The following is a 12,325-nucleotide window of genomic DNA, read 5'->3' on the forward strand; positions in this document are numbered from 1 at the left end:
TCTATTTTATGATTATTATAATTGAATTTTTTTATTCTTTCTTAATAGCAGTTTTAGCCCACTAACTTTCCTAAAATTGCAATTTTGGCCTCCTAAAAAATTACAAAACCGCCCCCTAATTTTTGCATATGTGGCAGTTTGGCCTCCAAGGTCAATTTTGAATCGATCTATGTTGACGTGGCACCCTAAGTGAGGTGCCACATGTTATTTTTTTTTTACCAAAATTAGTCTTGGGGGGCCAAAACTGCTACAGTTGCAAAACTTAGGGGGCGGTTTTGTAGCTTTTTTCTTAGGGTGCCAAAATCGCAACTTCATGAAAGTTAGAGGGCGAAAACTGCTATTAAACTTTTTTTATTTTATTATAATGTTGTTTTAAGATTGTTTTTATAATTATGAAGTGGTTAATGAAAGGGTCAAAACAACAACGTCTATGAAGAGCAAGGACTTTCTCTCTTTTCTCCCTCTTAAACCCTTGTCGTCGCTACTTTTCTTTTTCTTGATCTACAAAAGAGGTGATTTAGGGTCAATTTTCACGCAAAATCACCCTTCCAAATTATTTTTTTAGTTAAATAAGTGATTCCTATATATTTTCAATCTTATTTTGTTTATTTTCAATCGTCATATTTGCACGATTCTGTTTGTTTTGATTTTCCGTTTTTGTGCGGCGTGTTTTTTATTTTCCGTCTTAGTGCAATGTTTATTTGATTCAAGTTGAAAAATTAGCTTTGAATAAGTGCATATTCAATCAATGACTATGATGTTGTAAACATGGGAGATCTGAAGACATCAATATTTCAGAGCTTTGAACATAAATATGCACAAGTACTCTGCTGTTTTATGCTATTAACATGCATACTTTGAGTTTGTTCGCATATTCATCATTTTTATTTTTAATGATTTTAAATTTGTATTATATCAATGTACTCTATCAATTATATGAATAAATATTATTTATTTTTGTAAAAATAAAAAAAACAACATCGAAGTTAACGCTCTTTGATGCTTGATTGCCTGTAATATAAGATATGAGTAAACCATTAAATTGTTTAATGTCTTTATAAGTCATTTTCAAATTAGTCTATGATTCTGTTAATATTTCAAAATAGTCTCCATCTTTGTCAAAAATTTCTCAAATAGATTCTTCATCATGTGACAAAAACATAAAGACATGGACCAAATTGAGAAACTTTTGACAAACACAGAAACTAATTTAAAATATTAAAAATCTGAGACTAATTTAAAAATGACTTACAAAGACAGTGACTAATTTAGTAGTTTACTTTAGAGAAATGATATTTGAACAACCATTTTTTACAACTTTAGTGACAACTTTCTCTCTCATACTCACATTATCTTTTTATTTTCTCTTTCTATTGCTTTGGTTTTTGTGTCACTACCTCATTTCCTTTATAAAATTTTGATTGTCACATATAAGATATTTTCCCAACTATGCAAATGCAAAACATGTATAATCAATGAGGAATGTTATTTGAACAACCATTTTGTAGGACAACTTGTGGGACAACCAAAATATAGAAAGAAATGTGAGTCTTGACACAAAAACCAAAGCAATAGAGAGAGAAAATGAGAATATAATGTAAATATGAGAGAGAAAATTGTCACAAAATGGATGTCCAAATATCATTTCTCATAATCAATATCATACGAGAGCTTATAAAGTGAGGTATGACATCACTTAATTCTAACTACTATTCACTTACAGAACATACTTGTGTTTTTTTTTACTGTACCAACAAAAATATGCTTGGGATTATTTTGGGTCAAAATATGCTTGTGTTTTAAACCGGTAGTTAATCCACTTTATCTTATGTTCACACGAGCTTAAGAAAATAGTTTAAACTTTGATCATAAGTTATTTTCAGCTCCTCCAAATTAAATAGTTATCGTCATAAATTGTTTTAAGATCCTAATTCATCTCTGGAATGTAATAACATTTCATAAACTCAATTATAATAATTAAAAAAAAAACTTATAAATTTGTTAAACTCAAATATAAACAAATGTCAACGAATCTTCGTAACATCACATAAATTCTAATATGGTCACATGACCAAATAAAAAGGTCACACACACATAAAGAAATATTTTTTTAATAATAAAGAGGAAATTGATAAAAAAAAAAATGATTGAATATTTTAGAGTTCATCTTTTTATGTGTGTGTGTCCAAACACTATTGATTTGGTCTTGTGACCATGGAATAATACCTCATAAAAGAGTGGTGTTAAAGTAAGTGTTGGAAAGAAAGTGTTCTCAACCCTTCTTTAAATTTAATAAGAGTAGTTTTATAAAGAAATGCACGTGAAAGTTAGAATAAAGTCTTTTTTTTAAGAGGTTAAAATGGAATATATTACCCAATCAAAAGGTTCTTCCTAATATAAGGTGTACTAGAAAAAGAACAAGAATCACAAACATATATGAAAGGGAAATAAAAAACAGAGAAAGAAATAACAACAATATAGAAAGTGAGTCTTAAAGGACTGAGAGTACAAATGTCTAGTAAGGTATATGACCTTTGAGCAATTTTTAACAACAAAGTCGGATAATGAGAGACATGAAAGTTGATCTTCAAAATCTAATAGAAAAATTGGGTAGTCAAAAAGGATAACGAAAAGCTTAACTGAAGCATGCAAATTGATTTGGACTAAACTGCTCCACAAAATCAAATATCTACTGGCCACACTTTTATTGATTCACATCTCTTTTATTACTATTATACTAGTATTTCCCTATTTTTAATCTCTTTAAAATAAAAATAAAAAACATTCCATACGGCATTGGAAATAGGATGTCGTAAATCATGTCAAAAGGGTCAAGCCGTTTTATTGTTTTTAGCACATATATCTGCTGGTGTCACCATTGATTTTCCGATAATATTCTTAAGTTTAAAATTATGTTCGAAGTACAACATGAATTATGCTTGTGAATATTGAACTCACGAGATCCGATTAAAGATTGAAAGAAGTAAAATGTAATCTAACGTAAAGTTGGAGGGAACCACTAATTGATTAATTAATCACGGTGTTTCTTAAAATTGATTGGATCTTGACTCTTCCACTAAAGATTTCAAGGAGCAGAAAGATACATATAAAAGCTTAATCAGTTCTCATCGCTATCAATTCCAATAACTTTAGGTATGACTTAAATAAAGCGTAGACAATCGTTGCCTTATAAATAGATAATTTTATGGAGTTTGAATTAGAAAGAATGCTTAGGATAATTCTATATCTTCAGAGAGAGATAGCACGGGAGAAAGATCACTATATATACTTATAAGGGAACTTCTACGGTACATCTGTAAATTAAGGTGTACCGGTACTCCTACTTTAAAAAAATTTAAATTAACTATTATTTTTATGGAATAAAGAGCTATTTGTTGATATTTATATTTTAGAAAATGTCATTTCATAAGAAAAAAAAATATCATTTCATTGTTTATCAAAATCATACTAACTTTTTTTACATTTTATTGTAAAAAATAATCAAAATTCTCTATTATGAGTACTAAAAATTCAGAAAAATTAAATTTTATTTCGTCGACGTTTTTGGTAAATAAGATTTAATTATCACAATTATAGGAGATAGAAAACAATTTTACTCTTCAAAAAATAACACATTTAACTATTAATTTATTGATTTAGTGTACCAATACACTCAAATCTTTAGGTGTACCATAGAATTTGCCTACTTATAAAGAAGCAATATAAATCCTCAATAAAGTTTGCAGTTTTCCCCGAGACCTTGTATAGATTGTGTCTCCCATAGTAAATTAAATATGTAAGAGTGTAGAAATACAATTGAAAATTAAAGAAGGAAAAAAACTACTCTACCAACTGATTACTAATATTTTCTATTTAAAAAAGAAACATTTGAAATTTTCGTTTTGCCCTCCTAATTTCAGTTGTTCACTAATTGAGTTTACCATTTAGAAACAGGTAAAGGTTAGTCAAGGCACATATCAAAAGATGTGAATTTAATTAGTTGGGTTGGCAAAGTACATTTTGTCAAGGTCCTTTACATATCCCTAAAATAGATGAAGTCTTTAGGTAAATGGCAACCAAAGCCACAAAAAGGTAGCTTTCTCACTCACGCTATGTTTCTCAAAAAGAAATTCATGGTTTTATATTTGTAAGTCTTTTAGGAATTAGAGGAAGACTTTGCTTGTAGCTTTAATCAATTGATAAGACACAAATGATTAATAAACTTTAATTAAGAAGGAATTATTTCGAATAACTTGAATATTAATTTTGGTTGAAATAATCCCCGATAATATTTTTACTTACTTTTAATCGATCTTTGAATTATTAGGATCTCCTTTGCATGATAATGAAGGGTTAATAAAAAAATGTAACATTTGTTTAGATAGGATGTGGTTTTTGCAAATATTAACTTTTATGATGAAAAATAGTGATAATGAACTTTATAGTTAGAAGAGAATTTTGCACATTCTCCAAAACAAATTCTTTTAGTAAAATTGTTCAAGGACCTCCGGCATTTAGGGGAAAATGATGATTATGTTCAGTTGGACTTTGACGGATAATAGACTAATGAAGTTTAAGTTACAAAAATGTCTTATTAACATGTTCCTTTTATCTACTTCAGCTCCTATCTGTTCAAATACCACACTTTGCACCCAAAGTTCACAACAGAATCTGTTATTAATAGTGTACGGAAAAACATTTCTAATTTATTTCAAAATAATTTCAATGTTAATTATCAAAAAGAATGAAAACTATACTTATTTTACGGCGGAACTCTGCATTATCAAGACCATTTTCATGAGAGCTAGATAATAATAATATCAATCAATGTTACAAAATTAAATGTCACCTAATATTACAAAATAATTTCAATTTCAAATACTTTTTCAAGAGTGTCTTATATTTGGAGACGTGTGTATGAAGTATTGTATACATTTTCTAAATAATTCATCATGTGAAACTTTTTAAATGAAAGATAAAAAAAATTAATTCTAATTTTTAACTATAGTACTTTATATGGACGCTAGATAGCATGAACATTAGAGAAATAAAGAACTGATGGACCTACATCTGAAATTAGGTGAGCAGTCTTACAAGTTGACAATGCAAATAATTTTGGTTAGATCATAGTATATATTTTCAGTAAAATATGAAAAAATCGGTTATATTCATCTTGCTAGCTAGGGACAACCTTGTCTACCTATGATATGAACTTATATAGTATAGGATCCAGTTCAACTCATCATTTTACTCAAGAGTGTAAGATAAATATTTTAATTATTGATAAAAAAAATATTGAAAGAGATAAAAATTAAAATATTGTCTACCAATAATATATATTTTAATACTAGAGTATTGCTTAAGTTAGAGAATTGAAGAGGTAAGTTTTCATGAGAATAAGTTAACAAATGTTGTGAAACTTACCTTCATGAGATAAGTTAGAGAATAAAAGAAATGTTTTGCTTGTATTTTAGTGCTGTATAAATAGTTGTATAAAAGCTTTGTTTGACCGACGACATAATCATGCTTCCTCTTTCTCAAAATTAAATTAGTACTATGTACCATAAGCAGGTGCGGACCTAATGTATAGGTGCCATCTAAGCTGAAATGTGTCATTATCCTAAACGTAAGTTTTATAATTATTTTTGAATTGTTGAGGTATATGATTTATATATTATACATTCATTCAGTAAGTGTGTTTCTTGGATATTTTTGAATTGTTGATGAACTTGTTTTTACAAGCCAATATTTACAAGAGTTAATATAAAGAAACTAAGGGACCAACACGTCACAAGGAAAAATGCAAACAAACCATTGTTAAAGAAGCGGAAAACACCAGTAGATTAGGATCCTCTGCAACCGTTACATAGTACGGTGGAATGTAGAGTTGTTAGATTTAGAGAGAAAAATGTTCCGCCTAGATCTAACAATTATATTCTACGGGCTGTACAACGCAATTGTTGCAGATGATCCATACCCAACAACATAGAAATCAAACAAAAAATGACCAATATATGGTGAAATTGAAGCTCCACGAGATAGATTCCGCATTCTATTTGGCTTAGGATGCAAGAACACAAAAGTTGTGATCTTTCGATACCTTATCTTGCGGCTTTTTGAGGCACGGTGATCTACAATTTTTCTCCTTTTTTGTTTGCATTCTCTTCAAAGCATAAAACGCTTTAACTAAGCAAATGAAATAACCAAAAATGAGAAGATGGACTTGAAACACTTAAGAAAAGGATCTTATTTTAATGGAGGTAACTAAAAATTATATTTTGGTTAGAAAAAGCAGCACATGTATATTCCAGCCATTGAACATATTAAATTGACTTTCAGGGGATGGAATATCTGTGTTATTATTTTATGATCCTCGTAAAAGCTTGGTGGAGAAAATAACCCGATTTTCAGAAGCAGCAGTCATTAGGCGGTGATACACATATCTAAGTGAAACGCTAATTGCTTGCTTAGGGGCAAATGCAAAACATAGACCACAGAGAAACTAAAAGTCAAGTTATCATGTTGGTTCAGTGAAAACTCATTCAATCATTTGTATGTGTGAAAGATGGTTCTGCATGCAACATTAAACCTATAGGACCCCTAAATGCCAAAACATTTATATGTATCAGTGTAAATATTATATAATAAAAATAATCAGCAGAAATAATATTTTTACTTCAGAATCGTCAAGAAGTTCAGGATCACCTTCAACACGTGTTTCCCGGGCAGAATTAAATTTAAAACTGTCATGTTAGTGACAAAAAAAGGAAACGAAATTCAACTAAAAAAAAAATTATCACTGGTTTTGTACCATAAAATACTGCAAGTGGGACAATTCAAGGGCTAAGGTTAAGCAACATGTTATCAGCCCACATCATGATACTACTTTTGATTTTTGAACAACTTTCTTTCACATAAGGTATAACAAACTATAGAGAATTGGCTATATTATAATTGATACAGATTACAAATTACAAACATAGTATATATACAACCATGTAATAATAATGAAATAATGAGGAATTAAAGTTGACGTTGTTGACTTATTCTAAGCTACAGCTATAACATAATGACACAATGAATTGAAATGAATATTTGCAATCTGATGCAATAAACTACTGATATGAAAATTGGTGTGTTGACTTTGAAATTGATGCATCTAGAAACAGCTGTACATTAATGTCTAACACGCCCCCGCAAGGTTGGAGTGCCGTCAGAAACTCCAATCTTGTTTCGTAGATAATGATGTCGACCTTTTGAGAGAGGTTTTGTGAGACAATCTGCTAATTGATCAGTAGTGCTGACATGCTGAATTTTGAGTTTCCCTTGTTGGACTAGATCACGGACAAATTACAAACATAATGACACAACCATGTACTGTGCAAGGTACAATCATTAATAGCATCAGCCAAGCAACACAAACACATGTTTAGGATAGAAATGCAGCTAATGTACAACAGTTGCATCAATTGTTAAGTTTCAATGCTGCTGCAGCATGTTGAGAAATCTGTGACCACTCTTGATCAAAATTCTCATCCAGATTATTAGAATCTTCTAAATCTTTCTGAACGTTCAACAAAAGAAATCATTTTTTTGTTATTTTGGAATACACAACCAATGTTGAAAGTCACAGACACATCATCATGGATGCTTTTATATAAGTTGTCTTAGAGAGGACAAGAGCACATTCGGAGTGAAGCAGAAAATAGGGAGAAGAACATAAAAACAAAATTTATCATAGTTCGACCTACAGTAAACTATAAGCCAACATAAGTTATCCTCAATCCCAACATTTAAGGCCTTGAAAAGTTTGCCAAATGTTACAGACATCAAAGCGAACAAGGTTCAAATGGAGCACATAATGATAAGAAGACAGAAAAATCTAGCATAAACAAGAATGAAAAATAAGAACAAACAAGAAATCATTTACCATTCGCGGCTTGGATAATCAATGGGTTCTTTGCAACCAGAGCCTGGAACAAGGAAAAAAACTAGTGACTAAGGAATTATATAGAGAATCAGCGACTAATGAAATTAGAGGAGATTGACCAGTATTAGCATAAAATAAAGAGACTATCATATGCAGAGTACTTGAGAGAAAACATATCTAGAATTTTAATCTGAGATAACTATCCTTCATTTGCATTTTTAATGATATATACATCAATCTAGCAGAACATTGCCTAATTTTCAAATGCAACTATAAATCTAGCCATATAATATGACATTCGATTCGATCCACAATATAAACTTGGCGTGCTCAAATGTTATATGAAGAAGATCCCTATACTCTTTCTCAAGTTGTTCCATCTCATTATTTTTCCATTCATTTTGTTCTATACTGTCTTATCTTCTTCATCTTTCTCCTCGTCGTCCTCCTCACTATTATCATCGTAATCATCAATTCATGAATAAATCACCAACGTTAAGCAAAAGAGTGGTGATACATGTACACCTCCATGTGTCAATACACCTTTTACACCCACACAAAATCCTGACATGTGGCAAGGAAGAGGTTTGTGAGATGAAATTACCAAAATGTCCCTAATGCATGGGGTGTACAATAGAGTGTATGATTAAAGGTGTTCATGTAACATTTTTCTAAGCAAAATAACAAAAAATTGCGCCATTGTTTACCTCTTCGTAGGACATATCGCTGCGCTGTAGTCATCCAAATCACTATCACTCCTTGATCGAGGAGTAAAGTTTTGTAGGCAATGTAAATTAATACAAAACATGAAAGCTAAGTAGTTAACGTCTTTCTCTTAACAAAAAAAAAAAAACTTGTGCAGTGTAAACCTGTCATAATAACCATTTGGCTTCGTCAAAAAACGAGAAAGAGGCTATAACCATATGGTCTTTTCTAATGTAGTCATCATAACTAAAAGAAAAACACGTAATGACCGACCATTTTAAAGCTCATCTCCAATATACTTAAATAATAAAATACAAAATGATATCATTAATTATTTGACCGATATGTTTTGTCTTTTATTTCCCAAAAAAAACTATTGTAATTTACTTCTCAGCATTAATAGAAAATGGGAACCAAATTATTTTAAATTTGAATTTTTGTGTTAAAAATAATAATTAAAATAGAGTAATTTGATGACTTTCTTACCATTTGCATTGTCCTTAGCCCGAAGTATAATAAAAACATAATTGAGCAATGGAAGGAGGTAAAATGGTGTATTATATTATATGAGAGATAAATATACCATTTGTAAAATGGGTTATTTAAAATAATTCATCCCTCTCTCAAAAGAAATGATAATAATTCATCCTTTCACATTTAAAAAATATAGTATATCATTTGGGAAGGTACTCCCAAGCTTGAAATGCCAACGAAAAAGTAGCATCCAGCCCAACTATCAATAATTAGCATTCAAGAAATTACAAACTCAATTAGAGCTTGTTAGTTACGTCCTTCTTTTTTCTTTTTTTTTTTTTAAAAAAAAAACCACTTTTTGAAACAAATAAATCACTTTTAAATGCTTTTATTTGTGTTTTTTACAATTTAAAATTAAAGAATCTAAAAAAATATATTAGTTGCTTCAAATGAAAGACTGTTTTAAGTAGATTTTTAAGAAAATTATTTTTAACTGATTTTTAAGAAAAATGATTTTCATTACATTAAAGTTTTTTGCAAAAGGGAGAATAAATTAGCTATGGTGGCTGAAATGTTTGCAAAAGGGTGGGGGTTGATGGGGAGGCGTGGAAATGGTGTAGGAGGCTTTTTGCGTGGGAGGAGGAGTTATTGGGGGAGTGTATTGTTCGCCTAACAAATTTCTCTTTTTAGGTGGACCGTGTCGATAGATGGATATGGATGTTACATGATTTTAATTGTTACACTGTTAGTTCGCTTATCATTTTTTAACAGACTTAGAGTTTGATAGTAATCAACAGCCTAATAGTAATTACAGATTTTTGTGGCTGAAAGCGGTGCCCCTAAAAGTGTTGATTTTTGCTTGGCGCCTGTTCTTAAACCGGATTCCCACTAGAGATAAACTCTTACAACGGAACGTTCTGCGTGTATCTGAACAGGATTGTATTGCTAATTGCGGTGTTATTGAGGACAGAGAGCACTTATTTATTACGTGCGGTTTCTTTGGTGGTGTGTGGAATGTTGTGGCGATTGGCTTGGTTTTTCATCAGCTTTCCATTGTCAATTCTTTGCTCATTTACATCATTTTAGTGGTTTGCGGGGTTTCTCAAAGAAGTCTACTAAGTCCATGCAGATTATTTGGTTGTATGTAGCTTGGACAATTTGGAAAGAGCGGAATAATAGAATCTTCAAAGAAAAGGGGGACAACTTGCAAGCGCTTGGTGAAAGGGTGAAGCTTCAGTCATTTTGGTGGTTGAAATCGAAATACGTTAATTTTGTTTTCAACTATCAAGAATGGCGGCAGAGTCCTTTAACCTGCTTAAACTCAATTTTATAGCTTGTTGTTTTTGCTTTTTTTTTTGATTTTGCGCCATTGTCGCATGTACAGGATTGTTGAACTCTTTTATGCCTAGGCGTTTTCGCACACCTTGTGCTTTAGCGTCTAGTGTTGCTTATTATATTCCATTTTGGCTTTTTCAAAAAAAAATAAAAAATTTTGTTCTTTTTAAAATTTCTCAACATTAATATATAAACTATTATATAATAAAATCAAATTTTCTATAACTTACAACAAACAAAGACGCAGGGTTTGCTTGCTACTAATTAAAATATGACATTCGATAATTTATAGATTATTTTTTTTGAGATTTCATAAAAAAATAGAATTTATTTTGTGTTTGTTTATCATAATAAAAAACACTAAAAATAATCTTTGAAAAGCTACTATTGACCACTTTTCATTTGAAGTTTTTGGATTTCTTTATTTTAATTTTTATAAAAAGTCGTAACAAAGATGCAAATACTCTTAAAACTTATTTTTATAAAATATATATATATATATATATATATATATATATATAATTCAATTCTTAAAAAAACTACAAATAGCTTCTTACCAAAAGTCATATATTGTACAACACAATTTACCTTTTTCTAAAAGAAAACAAAAGCTAAACAAATTTTTTGTATGCGTGTATGGAAAGAGATTAATTAATGAAGAAGAAAAATTATTAAGGTTAAGCTGATTTAAGGAAATGAAATCAAAATACTAGTACAGTATGTTACACCTACTACAAGCTACCTAGCAAGAATATATTACTATATAAGCAGCAAAAGCTAATCTCACATTTCCATAACACAGATTCAATTTTCAAAGATGAAGATGAATCACATTATTATTTTCTTTTTTGCTCTCCTCATATCATCATCATACACCTTCCATGTTTCTTCTTCTGCCAATGATTTCTGTGTAGCAAACCTACACAAAACTCCAGACACCCCTTCAGGCTATCCATGCAAATCACCAACGGTGAATGATTTCGTGTTATCTGGCTTTGGACCTGGAAGCTTAAACAAAGCTTTTAATGTTAAATTAGCCAAAGCATCAGTAACTGAATTACCAAGTCTCAATGGACTTGATATATCTGCAGCAAGAGTAGACATTGGTCCAAATGGATCTGTTCCAATGCATACTCATCCTGATGCAACTGAATTACTAATCATGGTTCAAGGTAGAGTCACTGCTGGATTTATCAACCTTACAGAAGTTTATGTCAAAGATCTTAAGCCTACTGATATTATGGTTTTTCCAAAAGGACTATTGCATTTTGTAGTTAACTCTGGTGCTGGAGAAGCTATTGCTTTTGCTACTTATAGTAGCTCAAAGCCTAGCTTTCAGTTTCTTGATTCTGTACTGTTTGGAAACAAGTTACCTACTTCTATAATTGCAAAGACTACTCTTCTTGATGTTTCACAGATCAAGAAGCTTAAGGCTAAGTTTAAGGGCACTGGCTAGGATTTCTTATGAATATTATCCACTTCTATGTAACCAATAAACTTATGTGTGTTTGGTTATTAATTATGTTTCTATGTCAAATTGTTATTTTAATATTACAAGAGGATAGTATGGTTCTTATCTAATCTCAATGGTTTATAGTATGGTTCTTGTTATCATATAATCTGATAAACACAGAAATGAAACTTAGCTATATAATAGAAAATATATTGATTAGCATTAGATAGACATTATGGGACAAAACAAAAACCTACAAGATGCATGCTTAGCTCATAATTAATAATTGTTCCTCCTCTGAAAGAAGAACTAGGAAAGTTAATGAGGACATTTTGAGGAAGATAATTTTTGTCTGCTCCTAGTAGCTTGGAATGATATTATGATTCTATTTCACTATTCTTCTACTATTGGAATGATGTAAATAGCAT

General features: G+C 30.4%; 1 protein-coding gene across 1 annotated transcript; it reads left to right on the top strand.

The window, feature by feature from the left end:
* The first annotated feature begins 11,229 nt into the window (after window positions 1–11,229).
* On the top strand, window positions 11,230–12,043 carry LOC11443861 (auxin-binding protein ABP19a). The gene has a single exon (XM_003593911.4). The coding sequence runs from the start codon at window positions 11,262–11,264 to the stop codon at window positions 11,898–11,900; it is 639 nt and encodes a 212-aa protein (XP_003593959.1). The 5' UTR covers window positions 11,230–11,261; the 3' UTR covers window positions 11,901–12,043.
* Window positions 12,044–12,325: the final 282 nt, after the last annotated feature.

Source organism: Medicago truncatula, chromosome 2, assembly GCF_003473485.1.
Source record: "Medicago truncatula cultivar Jemalong A17 chromosome 2, MtrunA17r5.0-ANR, whole genome shotgun sequence".
NCBI lineage: Eukaryota > Viridiplantae > Streptophyta > Magnoliopsida > Fabales > Fabaceae > Medicago > Medicago truncatula.